Source organism: Medicago sativa, chromosome 7 (genome assembly GCF_051527215.1).
Source record: "Medicago sativa cultivar Bolivia chromosome 7, Bolivia_mono, whole genome shotgun sequence".
NCBI classification, from domain to species: Eukaryota; Viridiplantae; Streptophyta; class Magnoliopsida; order Fabales; family Fabaceae; genus Medicago; species Medicago sativa.
Window position 1 is genome coordinate 94,150,641 of NC_140755.1, and position 20,160 is coordinate 94,170,800.

General features: G+C 35.4%; 4 protein-coding genes and 1 pseudogene across 4 annotated transcripts; 1 reads left to right on the top strand and 4 right to left on the bottom strand.

Annotated features, from left to right (window-relative positions):
• Positions 1–282: 282 nt before the first annotated feature.
• LOC146910512 (auxin response factor 22-like) lies at positions 283–2,962 on the bottom strand (annotated as a pseudogene).
• A 1,846-nt stretch (positions 2,963–4,808) lies between these two features.
• On the top strand, positions 4,809–6,220 carry LOC146910513 (uncharacterized). Its single transcript, XM_085729443.1, has 2 exons — positions 4,809–5,658; positions 6,189–6,220. Exons 1-2 carry the CDS (start codon positions 4,809–4,811, stop codon positions 6,218–6,220), a joined length of 882 nt encoding a protein of 293 aa, XP_085585569.1.
• A 1,181-nt stretch (positions 6,221–7,401) lies between these two features.
• LOC146910514 (uncharacterized) lies at positions 7,402–10,016 on the bottom strand. The gene is made up of 4 exons (XM_085729444.1): positions 9,942–10,016; positions 8,766–9,900; positions 8,547–8,680; positions 7,402–8,445 (listed from the first exon to the last, which is right to left on the bottom strand). Exons 1-4 carry the CDS (start codon positions 10,014–10,016, stop codon positions 7,402–7,404), a joined length of 2,388 nt encoding a protein of 795 aa, XP_085585570.1.
• A 240-nt stretch (positions 10,017–10,256) lies between these two features.
• LOC146910515 (DNA-(apurinic or apyrimidinic site) endonuclease, chloroplastic-like) lies at positions 10,257–11,135 on the bottom strand. The gene has a single exon (XM_085729445.1). It carries the CDS (start codon positions 11,133–11,135, stop codon positions 10,257–10,259), a length of 879 nt encoding a protein of 292 aa, XP_085585571.1.
• Positions 11,136–13,684: 2,549 nt separating this feature from the next.
• On the bottom strand, positions 13,685–17,836 carry LOC146910516 (auxin response factor 18-like). Its single transcript, XM_085723532.1, has 4 exons — positions 17,703–17,836; positions 15,282–16,448; positions 13,996–14,674; positions 13,685–13,911 (listed from the first exon to the last, which is right to left on the bottom strand). Exons 2-4 carry the CDS (start codon positions 16,437–16,439, stop codon positions 13,802–13,804), a joined length of 1,947 nt encoding a protein of 648 aa, XP_085579658.1. The 5' UTR covers positions 16,440–16,448; positions 17,703–17,836; the 3' UTR covers positions 13,685–13,801.
• Positions 17,837–20,160: the final 2,324 nt, after the last annotated feature.

Here is a 20,160-nt window from a genome sequence, read left to right on the forward strand (position 1 = left end):
AATCCTAAAGAAAAGGGAATTTTATTCAAAATTCTTGCTACAGGAAGGGTACGTAGTGTGTCAAATTGGTAATAGAGTAATTTGATCATTCAGCTCTAAGTTTAACTGGTGGTTTTTTTTTTTTCTTGTTGATCCTCCATCGTCAACCTGCATTGTTGTGCCGCTAGTGGACTCTATTAAAATTGTCAACCTCCTAGCTTTTCAGATGAAGTCTCTGAAAGAGCATCAAATATATTATTAACACATATCATATATCAATTTCTAGTAGAAGGATTCTCAATTTTATTCATTCATACCAGAATGTTTCATCTGCAATGTTTCTCCTGCCAAAGTTTATTCGCATTGGTTCTTAGGATTCCACTCAAATCTCTCATCAGAGGAACGTGTCGGCAGGCCTTGTAGATGAAGATCAGACAAATGATTAGTCATTTTCTTCTCGGAAGTTTCACTTCCAGTGTCAATTTGTATTGTTTGGCCAAAAAGCACGAGCTGGTGCGGCTTTGCATGATCCGGTTTCTCTAAAGATTGTGTAGAAGTTGATATCGAACGCGAGCACGAAACGTTCTCACTGGTGTTCGGCCTTTGCAATGCCGAGTTATTAGTGAGAGTCATCGGCATTGTAGAAATGTTATTAAACGGTTGTTGGAAACTAGGCTGAAATAGACCTAATGGAAATTTATGAAAATCTGGTAAGGAAATACCAAAATGACCATGCCTGGCTCCCTGCATGCCAGCAGGAGTTGTTTCGGGTAAATGAAAATTTGGAATATTAGGAATTGGAAGGTTGTTTGGAAAAGTTGGCATTGAAAATTGGCTGTCAAGTGGGAAATTTGGGAGTTGAGGTAATCTCAATTTCGTCCTTGGCGGTATGAAAGGGGAAAGAGGGATCGAAGGCATGTTCGATACTCTTTCAACTTGCCACGGATTCACTCTTTTCACATTTTTAAGTAACTCAGGCTCATCTCATGTAACCTAAAAAGCATGATATCAGAAGATTATTCGCAGCTGAAACAAAGTTCAAAATGTAATAGTAATAAGCAATAAAAAGAACCTTGTGAAATTCGTTAGTACTAAATACTAATCTAATTTTCTTTAAACAATTTTATCAGTAAGAACAGTGTTCTACTGTATCAATATTACCATAAACAATATTCACATCAACTTGCTAACTTTAAATGCATCCAAGTTAAATATGTTAAGGCCCTGAGGGATACATAATGAAGAATAGCAATGCATGTATATGATTTTTACCAAATTCTCATGTTAGGAAGCTGCCAATGTATGGTACTGATTAAAACTTGAAAGCATTCTGATCTGGAAAAAGAAAATGTTGCAATAATATTATACAAAATGGAGCTACATCATACAAAAAGGAAAAACTTCTTTAAAGGGCCCAGCAGAATGAAAACACACCACCATTTCTCAGTAATACATCATAGATTGAAAGATATTATTCTGTACTCAAATACGAACAAAAAAGTTGTCATATTTGACGGACCAAACGGTGTTGTCAATCTCAGATCGCAAAAGGTAGTTGTTTGATCAAATTCTGCCATGCAATAGTGCTATAGCTTTGTTATAGCCACTCTTTGATGACATTTTGTACTAAAAACAATAGTGATTTGTTCAAATTCCACTATACCAGAGAACCATAGCACCACTATAGCCGCTATTTGACAGCGTTGACCAAAATATAAATAACTTCACCGTATTTAATGTTATTAATCTCAACATTCATCAATAAAACAAGTTCTCGCAAATTAATTCTAAAGGGAGTATATAATAAACATGTCTATACCTGGAGAAGTCTCCACAGAGAATCAGGCCATGACTGATCAGCAGCCTGAACAGAAACAACAGTTCCGATAAACCAACGTATCCTCGATGAGTCCTCAGTTTCAATGGCCATCTTGAACCTCATTCCAGGACACCACCTAATCTGAAGTGCTATTCCAATTAAAGAAGTTTTCACAAAAAACTCAGGAGTACCCGACCGAGGATAATAAACCACATCAAACGGCTGCATATTAGTACCAAGTCTTGCTGCTTCAATAACTTCTAGACCTTTCGCCTTCCCCCTACCCATCATTCCATCGCTTATTAGTAATCCATTTCCTTTCTTATTTCTTCGAAGTTTATTATCTTCCTCTCCCGAAAACTATGGAAATCCTCCGTAAGGTGGTGCAGGACAAATTCCAATTCCACTACCACATTTCCACCCTGACAAAGGATCGACTCCAACATTATTTCGCCTTTTAGCCCTCCGAATTCCAACATTAAGTTCACTGTTTTCAGATCTCAAAAACACAATTGAATCCCCAGAAGCAAGTTTCTTGTCACTGACATATGGACTCCATCCAGTTGTCAACAAATGCCTCTTCGGCGTGCCCCTATAAACATGCCTGAAATGCCACTTTTCACCATGTACATCCTTGGGATAGATGTCCTGAAAAGGAGGGTTAGCTGAATAGTCCAAACGAGGAAAAAGCGTTTCGGCACAATATCTAGGACAAGAAAAGCCACCACCAGTGTTTGCATCAGATTGTGTCAAGGTTTTCGCAAAAGATTGATGTTTATCCTTAATTTCAGACACGTTGATGCCAGCAACACCATCATTATCAAAACTAACTTGGTTAATATTCATAGGAACAAGCCTGAGTTTTGCATACACTTCATCGGTCTCATGATTAGCCATATATCTTATATCTTCAAATCTACATGGAATGAAAGATGGAATTTTGGAGTAAGCACTGAAATTCACCGGTTCACATGCATGCTAGGCGTGACCCTGAGGGAAGTAGAAGAAGATATGTGAGTTAACTTCTGGCATTTGCACCATTCCTCCTGCAATGGCATGCCATACCTGAGGGTCCACACTCTTGTTCACATTTTTCAATTTCTTCTTTGACTCCATATTCATCTCAGTTGCACCTGGATTGCAACCTTTTCTTTTTTCTTTCATTGTCAATTCCTGTAAGATTTTTAAAAATTATGCACATCACTAAAAATCAATGAAGAATGATAGGGAATGGATTTTCTTTAAATAAAATTCATCACTTTCAAGTATATGTAGAATGCATTATATTATATGAATAGAAAAGTGTTTAGTTGTGATCTCTTAATTTCTGTTAGGATATAGATGATATATCTTAGAGTAGTTAGAGAAGTTAGACTGTTATTTGGATTAGTTAGAGAGTATGTGTATAATTAGGAGAACACAAATTTTAGTGATAAAAACGTACTTTATTTGTGTATATTTAATGTTAAATGTGTATATTAAATGCAAATTTAAGGTTTGTACCAACAAAAAAAAAATGCAAATTTAAGGTTAACCACTAATAAAGTACGTTTTTGTCCGACTTTTTTCTAGACAAAATTACATTTAACAATCCAATTCTTTTTTAAATGAATCTAAATATATACCTAAATTAAAGAAAATTAAAAAACTATCTTTTATTAGAAGATTTTTTTGCTATAAAACTTTCTATAACTATCTAAAATCTTTTTTGAAATTTAAATTAACAAATAATATAAATGACAAACACAATGAAATTCAATAATAAATTGTAGATAGTCGGGCCCATAATGTCCGTCTTTCCGCCGATCTTTAAATAATTATAATTGTGAATAAAGTATTCTCTATTGTAAAAGGGAAACTGTTGAGATATATTATTTCTTATTCTATTCTTTTTTTTTCTTACTAATTTGTTTAGGTGTTTCTTTAAAGTTTAAATCTTGGGTTCCGAATAATCTCTCAAAATAAACTATTTGGAGATAGACACGTAATAAAAGTAGATAGTGGGTTTCACCGTCAAGCGAGATGCACCATAATTAATAATTATTCTTTTATAATATTTTTCAAATTTTTTCATCTCTTTCTAAATAGAACTCTATTTCTTTTGAGAAATGGAGAGATCCTAACCGATTAGCAACATCAACTTTAACATTTTGTTGACAATTACAACATTGTCCCAATATTTTGAGAACAAGTTTCATATAAAGTGGTGGGTCTTGCATGAACTACACTCGATAAAAACCCAAGGCCATATAAAGTGGTGGGTCTTGCATGAACTACACTCGATAAAAACCCAAGTCCCCTCATTAGCTTGCTAGAAGGGTCTGCGGCAGTATATTTTGGCTGAAATTAGTAGTGTATTTTAAGAGGCATGTGAGAATATAGGGGGGCGGATTGCAAAACCCAGGGCCGGTCCTAAGATTTTTAGTGCCCTGGGCGAAACAATAAAATTTTGTCCTTTTAATTATTTCAATATTTGTTTTTCTTACATTTTTTATTGCAAAAGATTCATTTATAATCAAAATTCTATCTTACTGCCACCATTGGTCATAATCCAAGCTATGTGTGGCGGAGTATTTTGCGTGCCCGTTTTATTGTTCGTGGTGGGGCGCGTTGGAGTATTGGTTCCGGTGCAACAATTCCAATCCTTGATGCACCCTGGTTATCTAATGGTGAGTCTATTGATGGCAGCATAGTGGGGGGCTCGAATGTCCGTGATTTTAAAGTTCAAAGCTTAATATCCGAGCATGGTAAGGTTTGGAATGCACCTATTATCAGACAGGTGTTTAGTAATGACATTGCCACTGCTATTCTGAATACGCCCTTATATGATCAAGTCCGGACTGATCGTTTTGTTTGGAAGGTTGAGAGGAACGGTTGTTATACGGTGCGAAACGCCTATCGTCTGTGTGTTGAAGAGTTGGTTGATGTTTCCCACCTCCACCGACCGGGAAATTGGCGAAACATTTGGCGGCTTAAGATTCCACCTAAGGTAAAACATCTGATTTGGCGTATGTGTAGGGGTTGTCTTCCCACTAGAGTTCGATTGCAAGATAAGGGGGTTGTGTGTCCGACGAATTGTGCTAGTTGTAGTCATGCTTATGAGGACCTAAACCATCTGTTATTCGAATGTCCGTTTGCCATTCAAGTTTGGACATCAGCTGGAATTTGGTATGATATTCAACAGGCATCCATAAATTCTGATTCTGCTGTCGACATGATATTCTATTTGCTTCAGAATTCAACCACGAATGTTCAACAGATATTTGCTGCGACTTGTTGGAGCTTGTGGAAGCAAAGAAACCTTAAAATTTGGGATGATGTAACTGAGGTGAGTGCTCAAGTTGTTGACAGAGCTAGACAAATGATTGAGGATTGGCAGGAAGCTCATTCACCACAGTTAGAGGTGCTGCAGCAGCCGGCTATGCAGCAGACACAGTCTGCCGTGTCTGTGCAGCCAGTACCACAACAACATCAGCAAACTGGATCTGTTGCTGTCGTGTCTGTGCAGCAGTCAGTTCTGCAGCAACAGCAGCAAACCGGACCTGTTTTACCACATTGGCAACCGCCTAGTGCCGGTAGGTTCAAGTGCAATGTTGACGCAGCTTTCTCTGACCATTTTAAGCGAACTGGTATAGGCATTTGTGTTCGGGATGACTCCGGAACTTTTGTGTTAGCTAAGGTGCATCAATTTAATCACATTTACCCGGTAGCAATTGGTGAAGCTTTGGGATTATATCATGCACTACAATGGATGAAGGATATGCAATTTGATCATGTTGATTTCGAAGTTGATTCGAAGATTACAAGAGATGCCTTCCACTCGCGCACAACGGATGTTTCAGAATTTGGAAATATTATTGGTGCGTGTCGAGATTTGTTCTCCACTTCTTTCACAAACTCAAGGGTTGAGTTTATTCGGCGACAAGCAAATGCGGCGGCTCATGCGCTAGCAAGGGAAGCCACTTCTTTAGCTAGTCCCAATATTTATTATGATATCCCATTTTGTATTGAAACTATTATTATTAATGAAATGCTATAAGCACTTTTCCTTCAAAAAAATCAAAATTCTCTAAAAATATATTTTCAATATAATTAATCAAAGCGAATTATAAAGAAATACATCTATGTAATACTAATAACTAAATAAAAATAATAATTTGGATGCCTCTAAAAAAGTGGTACCCCTGCCCACCCTGAGCCCTGGCAAAACCAATTCTAATTTGAGAAGTTAAACAACTTGGGTTTGATCCCAATTTTGATACCACAAAAATAGAAACCATAATTTGAATGTTTAATCATCACTAACTAATCTTGATTAATACTAGAATTGAATATGAATATAGAGATATATTCTAATAATTAACTTTGTAGCACGTTTTTATTAATTTAGTTTCAAAACTAGAATATCTCACAATGAAGTAAATGATAAAGCAAAACAAAGATCGTAATACTGATAGAATACTAGTGAAAAAGATAAGGACCAGTTAATAAATTGAAAAGAGTTGAAATGAAGAGTTGAGTGTGAGAATCATAACTAATACACTCACGTAGACAAACATTAACTTAGCTTCACTGCACACAAAAACCTGCATCTACATATTCTTAAACGAATCCTTTTTCATTACCTTGGTCACGCACCTCCTAAACTATTAACTATTAAACCAAAATTTTAGGATTTAAACAACTAAAAATCCAACACCGAACCGAACATATAATAAATCTCAATATTGCATTCAATATCTAATCAAAATTTATCCAATAATTCTACTATCATACACAAGTCACATTTAGCACAAACCAAAATATTTCAGCTAACAAAAGTCGCAAACAATTTATTAAACACATCAAGAACACCAAAGAAAAAAATCTGCCCCCTTACCTCAAAGAAGTGAATCTATAATCAAGGGCACAATTTGAAAATGAAACTCAAGGGAATGAATGATAACACACTGTAAAATTACCACGAGTAAATATTAGAGTATATAGTTTGAATAAACTTGTAAGTTTAAATTGAAAGGGGAAACAAAGTATGTAACGGTAACAACTATGGTCTTGCTTAAAAAGGAGTGAGGGAAGATATACCATGGAAGAAGTGTATGAAGATACAGAAAATTGGAAAAGAGTTGTTGATAAGTTTACTGTGGCGGCGTATTTTATTTTCGAAAGAAAGGAAAAAGAAAAAAAAATAAAAAAGAGTTTACTATAACTGCACACCATGAAAAAAAGAAATAACAAAAACCCTAATTGCATGCATATTGTTACGAGACAGTCAACACATGAATAGCACGAGCATGATTTCCGGAAGTAACAAAAAATTTTTTTTTTACGTAACCTTTCTTCTCTTTCGTTAATTATAGCGTACAACTTCAGCACTGCTTGTATAAGAGAGACACCGTATTGTTTAAAAAAAAAACACACACAAACCAAACCACTACTTTTTTTTGTTCAAGACACAAACCACTACTTTACTAGCAGCCTTTTAATTGTTTTCTGTCATTTTTATTTTGCATAATTTTTTTTTTTTTTAAGAAATCAAAATGAGATATATTAGAACCACACAGCTATCCCACCAGCACAAGGTGTGCCGGAGAAATAGACAATAATTACATCAAAAGTTCGACAGACAAATGACAGTTAACCATTACCCAAACAATAAAAAGGTTCTGGCTCCAGTCATGAAATTTATAATAAAATGCAACAGAACTAGCTTTAAACCACGAGAATGAGATAAGCTTAATATTATCTAACAACTGATGCATAGTGCTTTCTTTAGCTCGATAAATTCTTGCATTCCTTTCCTTCCAAATTACCCAAATGGTTGCAAACCAAAGCAATTGCATAAAAGAGCATCTGGAAATAGCAGAACCTGAAGAAGTGCGGAACTGAAGATAATGTTCCGAAATGGTTAGGGGATTTACCGAAGAAATACCTAACCAATGACGAACAAGATACCAAACCTGGCCAAACACAACACAATGTAAAAAAAGATGATATGCCGTTTCAGGCAACCCGCAACCAGAAACACAACCCCGAGCATCTTCGTGAATAATACTCCTTCGAGATAAATTATCCTTTGTAGGCAATCTATCCCGAAACAGACGCCAAGCAAACACAGAAACCTTAAGCGGAACATCTTTCCTCCAGATACTAGGCAAAACCGCAGGAAATGCAGAAGGCATGACAATCAATTCATTCAAAAGGGAATGATAGGCTCCTTTAACCGTGTAACCTGCTACTGGATCCGACACCCAAATCCAAACATCGTTGTTGGTAACCTGCGGAACAAAAGACAATAATAACAACCTACACTCCTGTAACTGCTCCTCCTCCCAAGCCCTAAGTCTCCTCCTCCACTTCCACGCCTCCCCACTCTCACCCCACCCCAACTGAAACATTTCCGCTACAGTTAAAAATTTATTATCTGAGAGTTCAAATAACCTACGAAAACGGACCTGAAAAGAAGTCTCCCTAACCCACCTATCAAACCAAAATAAAGTATCTACACCGTTTCCGACCTTTAATATAACATTGTCAGGAAACCAGGTCCCCACCACCGAACCAACCCCATCCCTCATATTGGCAATTTCCTTCCACCACGCCGACCCATCCCGACCTCCGGCCTGAATGCGCCCCCCACAACTCCATACCTATTAGCCAACACATTAAACCATAACCCATGTCTCTCCGTTGCCACCCTCCAACACCACTTCCCTAACAAAGATAAATTAAACTCCCTAATTCTCCTTACCCCCAAACCACCAACCTCCTTCTCCAAACAAATAGTATTCCAATCAATCCAAGAAATTTTCCTATTTTCCTCACAACCCCCCAAAAAAACGAATAAAAAGAGATTCGATAGAAGAGATGATACCTGAGGGAGCTCTGAAGAAGGAAAGAACGTAGACATGTAACGAGGTCAGGATAGACTTCAGAAGAACAAGGCGGCCACCAAACGATAAGAATTTACTCTTCCAACTGGACAAACGAGCCTTAATATGAGAGATAACAGGTTCCCAGAAATTCAACCGACGGAAGTCACCTCCCACAGGGAGGCCGAGATACAAAATGGGAAGGGAAGTAACTCTACAATTCAACATCCCTGCCGCTTCAAGAAGCCATGACCGGTTCACATTTACCCCCACCAACTCACTCTTGTGAAAGTTTACTTGAAGCCCAGACACAGCCCCAAAAAGATGCAAAACAGCCCGCATTGCTCTAACATTCGCCCAACTCTTTTCACCCAATATCAAAGTATCGTCAGCAAACTGAAGGTGGGAGACCGATATATTCTGATCTCGACCCACGCGATAACCAGAAAAAATATTATTAGAAACCATGGCCTCCATCAACACATGAAAACCCTCTGCCGCCAAAAGAAATAGAAACGGCGACAGGGGATCTCCTTGCCTCAACCCTCTAGCCAAAGAGAATTCATTTGTAGGACTTCCATTTACCAAAACCGCCGCCGTTGCTGTAGTAACACATTCCCTCATCCATTTCCTCCACAACGTCGGGAAGGACATTTTACGCATAACATCATCCAAATATTTCCAGTCCACCGAATCATACGCCTTCTCAAAATCAACCTTGAGGAGGGGTAAATTTTTGTTGAATTTTTTGGCCTCATCTACTACCTCATTAGCCACCAAAATACCATCAAGGATTTGTCTACCTTTAACAAACGTGGACTGAGTATCAGAAATAACACTACCAATGACAGACCTCAATCGATTAGCCAGTAACTTAGCCAAAACCTTATATAAACTCCCCACCAAGGAGATAGGACGATAATCATTCAACGATTGAGGACACTCTTTTTTAGGGATAAGAGTAATAAAAGTACTGTTGATACCTTTAATAAGCTTTCCATTACGATGAAAATCAGACACAAAACGCAACAAATCTTCTTTCATATCCTCCCAAAAGTCTTTGATAAATCCGATATTGACTCCGTCCAGTCCAGGACATTTGTAACTATCACAATCCCACACCGCGATTTTCAACTCTTCAATACTAAACGGTTTCACCAAGGCCGCCCCTTCCCTAACAGAGAGCTTCTTGAAATTTAAGTCTGCTGCACTAGGGCGCTCAACCACAGGGGCCTTAAAGTGGTTAGAAAAAGATTAAAAACCGCGTCACGAACATCAACAACCCCTTCCACTGTAGAACCTCCCACCTCTAAAATAGATATGGTATTAATGCGCTTTCTTGATGCCATCGTACCATGAATTTTTTTTGAATTAGCATCCCCTTCCCGCAACCACCGGATACGTGACTGTTGCCAACAAATGCTAGAATGAATACGGGATAAAGAATGCAATTCCTCAGAAAGATCATGTAATTCCTCCACCTCATCATCCCCTAAAAAAGAATGTTCCCCCTTTTCATCCAATTCGGCCATGCGCCCTTTGATATTCTCTAATTTACTTGGAATATTTTGAGAATGATTCTGATGCCACTACCGAAGAGCCACTTTAATCAATTTTAGCTTCTCCTTCAACACATACCCACCCCAACCATTAACATGCAACTGGCGCCATCTAGAACTCATAAAATCCTTGTAACCTGGAACATCAACCCAACATTTCAACATCCTAAACGGTTTCGGACCCCAATTCTGCTCATCGACAGAGAGGACCAAAGCACAATGATTAGATAAACAACGAAGTTGAGCCACTTGAAGAGAGTTCGGCCATCGCAAGCACCAAGCCTCGGACAATAAGAATCTTTCAATACGACTCATCGACTGGCCATCCCCACGGTACCAAGTAAAACGACGACCAATCAAAGGGAGATCAACCAAAGCTTCTCTGTCAATAAAATCATTAAATTTATCATGAAGAACACCTCCTTGAGACCGAACTGAAGAAATAATACTCTTTCTTTCCACGGCACCCCGCACCACATTGAAATCCCCACAGACACAAATCTTACAACCAACATAAAGAGACATATGGGCACTTAAAGAATCCCATAACAATGACTGACTCCTCCCGTCACAAGGAGCATACACATTGAATAACACAAAATCATCTTGAGATTTCAGAAATCTACCCTGAACTACTAGAACATGATCAAAAGAAAATGACGCATTAATCGACACCTCCTCCAAATCCCACATAATAAGTAACCCACCAGACGCACCAACAGATGGACGATAAGAGAAATCATGAGACGAACCACCCCACAAAGAGGAGCACAACAAATTATCTATCTGCATAAGTTTAGTTTCCTGAAGACAAACAATAAACGGCCTTTTATCAACTACCAATTTCTTCACCTCCTTCCGCTTCTCAAACCCCCCAAGACCCCTTACATTCCAAGAGACAATCTTCATCAGACACCACCTACACCTACAAACCCAACCCACCACACCACCCTCACCAACCCTTACTGCTCATCTTTCTTCCCCAAAACCCCCTCCCCAACCGAACTCCCTCCTCCATACCCACTCCTTCTACCCCGATTCGACAAAACATTAAACATATTTGCCTTAACATTAAACATTAAACATTAAACATATTATTTTGCATAAATTCTTATAATAAAAATAAACAAGTACATATGTCGAAGCTTTTTGGCAAGAGTAATGATAAGTAGACACCTTTAATGTGTACACCCTTTTGTATCACTCTGAAAAATTTCAGTTAATCAAGTATAGGGTCTATGTGACCACATTTTTTAGTTGCGTGACCGATAGTTTTCCAAAATTTATTTGGTTAACTAAGTGGAAAAATAGTGGTTACGTGCATTTAGTTGCGTGACCATATTTTTCAGCTTCTAAATAGAGGTCACGCAACTGAAAAAATGTGGTCACACAGACCATATATTTGGTTAACTGAAATTTTTCAGAGTGGTACAAAGGGATGTACACATCAAGGGTGTCTATCTATCTTTATTCTTTTGGCAATGTCTAAACACATGTTTAGTAACGCCAATTTATCCAAAGAAAAATAAATAGATTCAGTTAATACCTTTCATTAGATTTATAGCGTACAATTTAGCACTACACAGCAGCGAAACTAGTCAATTTTGTACGGAAGTGACCAAATATAAGAAGAAGAAAATTTAATTAATATATTAAATTTAATTCATAAGAAAAAATCTCAATAGTTTTACTTATTTAAAATGTAAATCAAAGTAACAACACAAAAATAAAACTAACAATTGCTATTTAATTAAAAAAATTAGTTCAACAACACTTCAAAAAGTCATGTCATCTATAATTGGCCTCGTCTATATTTACAATGTAAACATGAAGTGATTTTTTTTTAGTTTTATCTTTACAATTTTCATTGCTAACAATGCTCTCTTTTTAGTTGTTTGAAATACCAAAGATGTCAACATAAGAAAAAATAAATCGATTAAACAAGTGGTAATCTTTTGAGTATTATATTTTTCTTAACTTTATACAAATAAACTTATTTAAAGTGGGTAAATATATTTTATTGGGGTAGCTAAACATAAATTACACTTAATAATACCAACAAAAAGATAATTTTTGGGTGGCCAAAGCTACCCCTCTCTAACACGGGAAATACTTCCATGACATAGTTTTGGTGCCATTGGGGAAATCCTGGCCATTAATGTGTGTGGATGTGTGTGGGGATGTGTGTGTGATGTGTGTGTGTGTGGTGGAGATGCAAGCTATGGCACCAATGGCACCAAAGCTATGGCACCAAAGTGCTACTCCTCTAACACATAGCGTACCCTTGGCACTGCTCATTTAAGAAGTTAATGTTTAATGTCTATTTAAAACATAAGAAAAACATCAATTTAGCACTGTCGGTATAAAAAAGGTAGAGTTATATAATTAATATATGATCTAATGATGGAAAAGATCAACATCGATGAAATTGGGAGAAAATTTTCTTAAAAACTCCATTTAAAACATGTCATATCATCATATTTGATCAAATATTTGATAGAGGATCAAAACCGTCATATTTTAAAATAGGAGGACCAATTTTACAAAATAACGAAAATAGAATGACTAAACCTGCAATTATAAAAACAATTTTTTCCACATATATTTTCATCATGATCAAAACTTTCTTTGGTTGAACTTTTTAGTTTGATTTTGAGAGCTGGTCTGTGTGAATTTGTTGTTGTGTGTGAAAACACCTAGTATTACTGATTCAATCAAGCCCACCTATGTTTCTATCTATATGCTGATTAGACATTCAACAAACAAACTTTTTAATTTTTGTTCTTTTTCTTTCTTCTACTTATTAATTTTCTAGGACCTAGGTCAAGCATTGCAAATTGCAATACAAAAAAAATAGAATTATAATATTTCCAACAATAACTATTCCAAACATTTATGAATCTCGATCATTCGATCTAAATAAATGATCGAGATTGTATAAAATTGATTTAATGAATATGTTTTCGAATCAAATTAACGATCAATATTCTTTAGAGTGTCTTTTTATTATCACAGATAATCTGAATTCATAGAAGAAAAAAAAAACATATTTTAAATTATCAAAAGTTGTCCACATTTCTTTCTTTTGGCTCGCGCTTAACGACTCGTTTCTAGTGACATTAGAGAATTCATAGAAAGAATGATGCAACCATGCACCAATTTCCTAACAATCAATTACATGAATGCCGAATGGTTAGATAAAAAATTACATCAAAAATTGAAACTAACAAAGCTTAGATCCGTTCTTGTTGCCTATTGAAATGGAAACCGAGTACTGTACTATTCTTTGGAACATGAACCAATTTTTTTAGTGCCTGATATAAAATTTCAGCCATACATTGCACATAATACAAGATAAAACAGAATTGGAGTAAATTGTCATAGAGATATTGGATCTCTAGGCTCTATATTCTCTAGTACTCCTTCTCTCCTTCACATCTATTCCCAACAACATTTTGCAACAAAGTAAAAAATTAATGTAAGCCATCTTATATAATCCTAAAGAAAAGGGGAAAATTTTCAAAAATCTTGCTATAGGAAGAGTAATGTGTCAAAATGGTAATAGAGGAATTTGATCATCCAGCTCTACAATTGAACCGGTGGTTTTTTTCTTGCTGATCCTCCATTTTCGCGCCGCTAGTGGAATCCATTAAAATTGTCAACCTCCTAGCTTTTCTGATGAAGTCTCTGAAAGAGAGACAAATAAGTTATTATCATATATCATAAATCAATTTCTAGTAGAAAGATACTGAATTTTATTCATTCTTACCTGAATGTTTCATCTCTAATGTTTCTCCTGCGAATGTTTCTTCGCATTGGTTCTTAGCATTCCACTCGAACCTCTCATCAGATGTACGTGTCGGCAGGCTTTGTAGATGAAAATCAGACAAATGATTAGTCATTTTCTTCTCGGAATTCTCATTTCCAGTGTCGACTTGTATTGTTTGGCCAAAAAGCACAAGTTGGTGCGGCTTTGCATGATCCGGTTTCTCTGAAGATTGTGCAGAAGTTGATATCGAATGCGAGCATGAAATGTTCTCACTGGTGTTCGGCTTTTGCAATGCCAAGTTATTAGGGACAGTCATCGGCATCGTCGCAATATTATTATTAAACGGTTGTTGGAAACTAGGCTGAAAGAGTCCTAATGGAAGATTATGAAAATCTGGTAAGGTAAGACCGAAATGACCATGCCTGGCTCCCTGCATGCCGGCAGGACTAGTTTCGGGTAAATAAAAAATTGGAATATTAGGATTTAGAAGGTTGTTTGGAAAAGTTGGCATTGGAAATTGGCCATCAATTGGGAAATCTGGGAGTTGAGGTAATCTCAATTTCTTCCTTGGCGGTATGAAAGGCGAAAGAGGGATCGAAGGCATGTTCGATACTATTTCAACTTGCCACGGATTCACTCTTTTCACATTTTTAAGTATCTCAGGTTCATCCCATGTAACCTAAAAAGTATGACATCAGAAAATCATTCACGGCTGAAACAAAGGTCAAAATTAATGTAATTCAAAATGACATAGTAATATATGCAATAAAAAGGACACTGTGAATTTCATTAGTATGAAATTCTAATCTAATTCTCTTCTTACAATTTCATTAGGTACCAACAATGTTCCATTGTATCTATATTACCATACACAAATATATACATTAACTTGCAAATTTTGAATGTATTCAAAGTAAAATATGTGAAGGCCCTCGGGGATACCTAATGTATGATAGTGATGTAGGTATAGGATTTTTAGCAAATTCTAATAATAGGAAGCTTCCAATTTATGGTACTGATGAAAACTTAAAAGGATTATGCTTTGGAAAAAGAAAATGTTGCAAGAATACACATTCTATGGTAGAACAATAGTGATTTGTATAAATTCCACAAGGCATAGCAATATAGTGCCACTATAGCTGCTATATGACAACGTTGACCAAAATATAAGTAAAATCTAACTAACTTTACTGTATTTACCGTTATTATTCTCAAAACATTCATCAATAAAACAAATTCTCAAGTAAATTAATTCTAGAGGGAGTGTATAATAAACATGTATATACCTCGAGAAGTCTCCACATAGAATCAGACCATGACGGATCAGCAGCCTGAACAGAAGCAATAGTTCCGATAAACCAACTTATCCTTGATGAGTCCTCAGTTTCAATGGCCATCTTGAACCTCATTCCAGGACACCACCTAATCTGAAGTGCTGTTCCAATTAAAGAAGTTTTCACAAGAAACTCAGGAGTACCTGACCGAGGATAATAAACCACATCAAACGGCTGCATATTAGTACCGAGTTTTATTGCTTCAATAACTTCTAGAGCTTTCACCTTCCCCCTACCCATCATTCCATCACTTATTAGCAATCCATTACCTTTACCGTTTCTTCGAAGTTTATTATCTTCCTCTCCCGAAAACGATGGAAATCCTCCGTAAGGTGGTGCAGGACAAATTCCAATTCCACTACCAGATTTCCACCCTAACAAAGGATCGACTCCAACATTATTTCGCCTTTTAGCCCTCCGAATTCCAACATGAAGATCGCCGTTTTCAGATCTCAAAAACACAATCGAATCCCCAGACGCAAGTTTCTTGTCGCTGACAAAAGGACTCCATCCAGTTGTCAACAAATGCCTCTTCGGTGTTCCCCTATAAACGTGCCTGAAATGCCACTTTTCGCCATGAACATCCTTGGGAAAAATATCCTGAAGAGGAGGGTTAGCTGAATAGTCCAAACGAGGAAAAAGCGTTTCTGCACAATATCTAGGACAAGAAAAGCCACCACCATTGTTTGCATCAGATTGTGTCAAGGTTTTCGCAAAAGATTGATGTTTATCCTTAATTATTTCAGACACGTTGATGCCAGCAACACCATCATTATCAAAACTAACTTGGTTAATATTCATAGGAACAAGCCTGAGTTTTGCATACACTTCATCGGTCTCATGATTAGCCATATATCTTATTGCTTCAACTCTACATGGAATGAAAGACGGAATTTTGGAGTAAGCACTGAAATTCACCGGTTCACATGCATGCTCGGCGTGACCCTGAGGGAAGTAGAAAACATGTGAGTTAACTTCTGGCATTTGCACCATTCCTCCTGCAACGGCATGCCATAGCTGAGGGTCCACACTCTTGTTCACATTTTTCAATTTTTTGTTTGACTCCATATTCATCTCAGTTGGATTGCAACCTTTTCTTTTTTCTTTCATTGTCAATTCCTGTAAGATATTTTGAAATTATGCACATCACTTCCAAGTATGTAAAATGCATTTTATGAATGGAAAAGTGTTTAGTTCGGATCTCAATTTCTGTTAGGATATAGAATAATAGATATTAGAGTAGTTAGAGAAGTTAGTTAGTTTGTTATTTGGATTAGTTAGAGAGCATGTGTAAATAGGAGAATACAAATATCAGTGAGTATCTATGTCAATATATAAATTCAACTCCAAATTACGCTTAACAATCCAAGTATTTTTTAAATTATAGAAAATTTGAAAATTAACTATCTTTTAGTTGAACATTTTTTTGCTAAATTTTTTTCTATAATAATCCAATTTTTTTTTTTTTTACCATTATATAAAGGCAACTTCAAAGTTAACGGTTAACTCCTTTTAGTTCTTCCTTTTTCCTGAACAAAAGTACACTCAACACTTCAATTCTTTTTTAAAACTTTTAATATAAACCTATGCTTCAGTTGTAGAAAATTTGAAAACTAATATCTTTTAGCTCAACTTTTTTTGCTACAAAGTTGACTATTGACAATTTAATTTTTTTTCCTTCAAAATTAAAATAAAAGCCAACATAGAATATAAATATTACAAACACATACTCTATTTCTTTTGAGAAATGGAGATATCCTTACCGGCTAGCAACACAAACTCTTAACATTTTATTTACAACATTACCCCTACATTTTGAAAACGAGATTCACATAACGTGGTGGAATGTATATGAATTTTATCCAATGAAAAATGACAATTTCTAACATCCCCTGGTAGTGTATTTTGAGAACTATGAGAATATAAGAGTGTGGATTGAGAAATTATTTTAAAAAGTGAGCTAAACAACATAGTATTATAGTTTGTGTTGCTGTCACTTTTCTTAAGAATTTATTACCTAAAAATCATACATGATCATACGAAAACTAAAATCACAAGAATAAGTGCTACCTGTCCACAATAAAACTAGAAACCCCCCAACAATAATTCCTATAATTCCTCATCAAAGTAATTTCTCAGGTTTAAGGCCACAATTACAATGGTCTTAAGTTTTGATGCAAAACTAATTCTAATTTAAGAAGCTTATTTGTTTTCTTTATTATCTACCGACCAAATTTGGTATTGTTCTCAATTTCAATACACCAAAAATAGAAGGTTTTGTAATTTTATTTTCAATACTAAAAAATCTGACACTGAAGTACGTAAATGATAAAGTAAAAGAATGGTTGTAATAATAATAAAGAAAATAAGAACCTGTTAATAAAATGAAGGGAGTTGAAATGGAGATGGAAGGTTGATCATGCGAGAGTCACTAGTGTCTGTGTCTGCGGAGGAAGAAGAGGAACAAACATCGTAAAAACATAGATGAATAAATATACAAACACAAAAATCCTTAACTGACTTGACGATAAGGTTTCCATTTCCAACAATATCTCCACAAAAATAGTTCAAGTCAAAAAACCTAGCGTAAAACATGTTTTATATGTTAAAAAAACATTGTTTCAAAAAAAAAAAAATGTTTAAAAAACATGGTTATGTACTTGGTACGGTGAATGTTGGCATTCAAATAGGGATTCTATAGAATATATATTAGACACCGATGCACACGAATAAAACGGAAAACAGCATTGTGTGTTTACGTGTTTCTTTTTTCTTTTTTATTACTAACAAAAAAAAAAGTATACAATTTTGCCACTAATTCTTAGAAGTTATTACCTCAAGAATTAAATTAAATATTATCAAATGTCAAAATGTATATGGTATAAATTTGGATTAAAAATTTGTACCAAAAAAAAAATGGATTAAAATTCTTCACAAAAAAATTGGATTAAAATTAAATAGTCCAAGTGTCCTAGTTCAACCGACAAAGATGTTGAAATTCTTACGTCGGATCGGACGGCGTGACTGAAGTTCAAATCTAAACCCCTTCACATGTGATTTTTTAATAGTTATTTATGTTTTCTCTATGTATTAAAAACAAAAATTAGACTTGATAAAAAGCGTAGTATATGTATATGCTCTCTTTCTCTCGTAGAAGTGTCATGTTGACACTTTCATTTTCTCATACGTATAGATTTTTAGTTAAATCTAAAATCATTTAATATTTGATTGAGATCCACTTAGATTAAAGGTTTATGCATTTTTATTGAACCCTGTTAATATTGATAGATCTCATTGATAAATTAAATGAGTTTAGATATGTGTAAAATTTTACATATGATTGATCTATAACATATAATTTCACATCTAAGAGTCATATTTAAAAAATATGTATCGAGTAAAAATATATTAAGCAGTTTAACATTACATTTGATCCCTCTTCTTTCCACCGTAAACTTTATTGAATTTCACTTCATTGAGCCAAACTAGCTCACCAATTTGGCACCGAATATAATCAAATTCAAGACCTTGAGAGAAGCACACTCCAACGTCTCAAACTAACACATTTAGGCACACCTAAGTGGGTTCAATGGGTTCGATGAATAAATATGTTTTAGTAAATGATACGAATTTTACGCTTGAAATCAACTGAAATAACCGTATTTCTTAAATAATCAGTTTTGGTCCCTCTATTTTGACATAACCACAATTTTAGTCCACCCATTTTTAATTGCACGATTTTGGCATCCTATTTCAGAAATTTTGACAAATCTATGACTTTAACCATCTATTTTTTTTTTGAAGGAGACCATCTAATTTTATGATTTGGGAATATATTTTTTTTTGAAGAAACTAAATTAGCCCACCTAAATTGGCACCGAAAAGAATCGAACCTGAGACCTCGGCCTAATTGCCGAGTCTTCAAAAATATGGTGTTAAAATGAATCATATCCAAGTTTATATAGGTAAAAGAAGATCAGTTGAAATGATACAAGGAATAGAAAATGAATAATTTACTACTACTTCATCAAATTTGGTGGTCAAAATTACGGATTGATCAATTTTGTTTTAAATAACACGCCAAAATTGCATGATTAAAAATAATGAGACAAAACTTCGGACTAAAGAAAACTGCTAAGGCAAAAGTTAAGACAGAAGTGGATAAGTGAGGGAGACTGCAACTCTAAAAATTACAGCTTGTTTGCGGCAAAGTCGGAGGTAAATTTATTAAAGATTGAGAAAGGAAGCAAAAAACTGTGTGGAGGGTGTGGAAGCAATAAAGGGAGAAGTAAGACTGAGTGGGCTTACTTTCTAGCAGTTGTCTTCATTGATAATGAGGTCATTTGGAGCTGTGATGGAGATAAGAGCTTAGGTCTTTATTAAAGATTGTTCAAGCTTTATCAAAGAAGATTTAATGGATTTTGTAAGAGAATTTCATAGTAATTCAATGTTGCCTAAATCAAGTCATCTAGAAAATAGACATATTTTTTGTAAAAAATAAAATAAAAAATGGACCTATTTATATAGTGGGTTGTATGTACAGAATCATCTAGAAAATTCTTGCAAACAAATTGAAAGGAGTTCACTGGAAATTGATCACAACAAATCAAACTGCGTTTGTACCTGGGATACAATTGATCTGTTAACAAAATAATTGATTTGGCAAAAATGAAGAACTATAAGTGCTTGTTATTGAAGGTTTATTTCGAAATGGCTTCAAGTTGGATCATTAATCTAACATTTGGTCTTATATGTGAGTAATTATGTATTATGGATTGTCACTTGAGTTAAGTGTAATAATTTAAGCGATCTAATAAGTTTTGGTTAAAGT

What these genes read in the sequence shown, in the direction of transcription:
- LOC146910513 (XM_085729443.1), top strand. Translation starts at nt 4,809, where the DNA reads ATGTGTAGGGGTTGTCTTCCCACTAGAGTTCGATTGCAAGATAAGGGG. An exon ending in AGAATTTGGAAATATTATTG is followed by an intron (nt 5,659 to 6,188) that starts GTGCGTGTCGAG and finishes TTATTAATTTAG; the next exon opens with TTTCAAAACTAGAATATCTC.
- LOC146910514 (XM_085729444.1), bottom strand. Translation starts at nt 10,016, where the DNA reads ATGGCATCAAGAAAGCGCATTAATACCATATCTATTTTAGAGGTGGGA. An exon ending in CAGTGGAAGGGGTTGTTGAT is followed by an intron (nt 9,901 to 9,941) that starts GTTCGTGACGCG and finishes AACCACTTTAAG; the next exon opens with GCCCCTGTGGTTGAGCGCCC. An exon ending in TCGTTTGTCCAGTTGGAAGA is followed by an intron (nt 8,681 to 8,765) that starts GTAAATTCTTAT and finishes TTCCTTCTTCAG; the next exon opens with AGCTCCCTCAGGTATCATCT.
- LOC146910515 (XM_085729445.1), bottom strand. Translation starts at nt 11,135, where the DNA reads ATGAAGATTGTCTCTTGGAATGTAAGGGGTCTTGGGGGGTTTGAGAAG.
- LOC146910516 (XM_085723532.1), bottom strand. Translation starts at nt 16,439, where the DNA reads ATGAAAGAAAAAAGAAAAGGTTGCAATCCAACTGAGATGAATATGGAG. An exon ending in CTATGTGGAGACTTCTCGAG is followed by an intron (nt 14,675 to 15,281) that starts GTATATACATGT and finishes CATACTTTTTAG; the next exon opens with GTTACATGGGATGAACCTGA. An exon ending in ATTAGAGATGAAACATTCAG is followed by an intron (nt 13,912 to 13,995) that starts GTAAGAATGAAT and finishes TCTCTTTCAGAG; the next exon opens with ACTTCATCAGAAAAGCTAGG.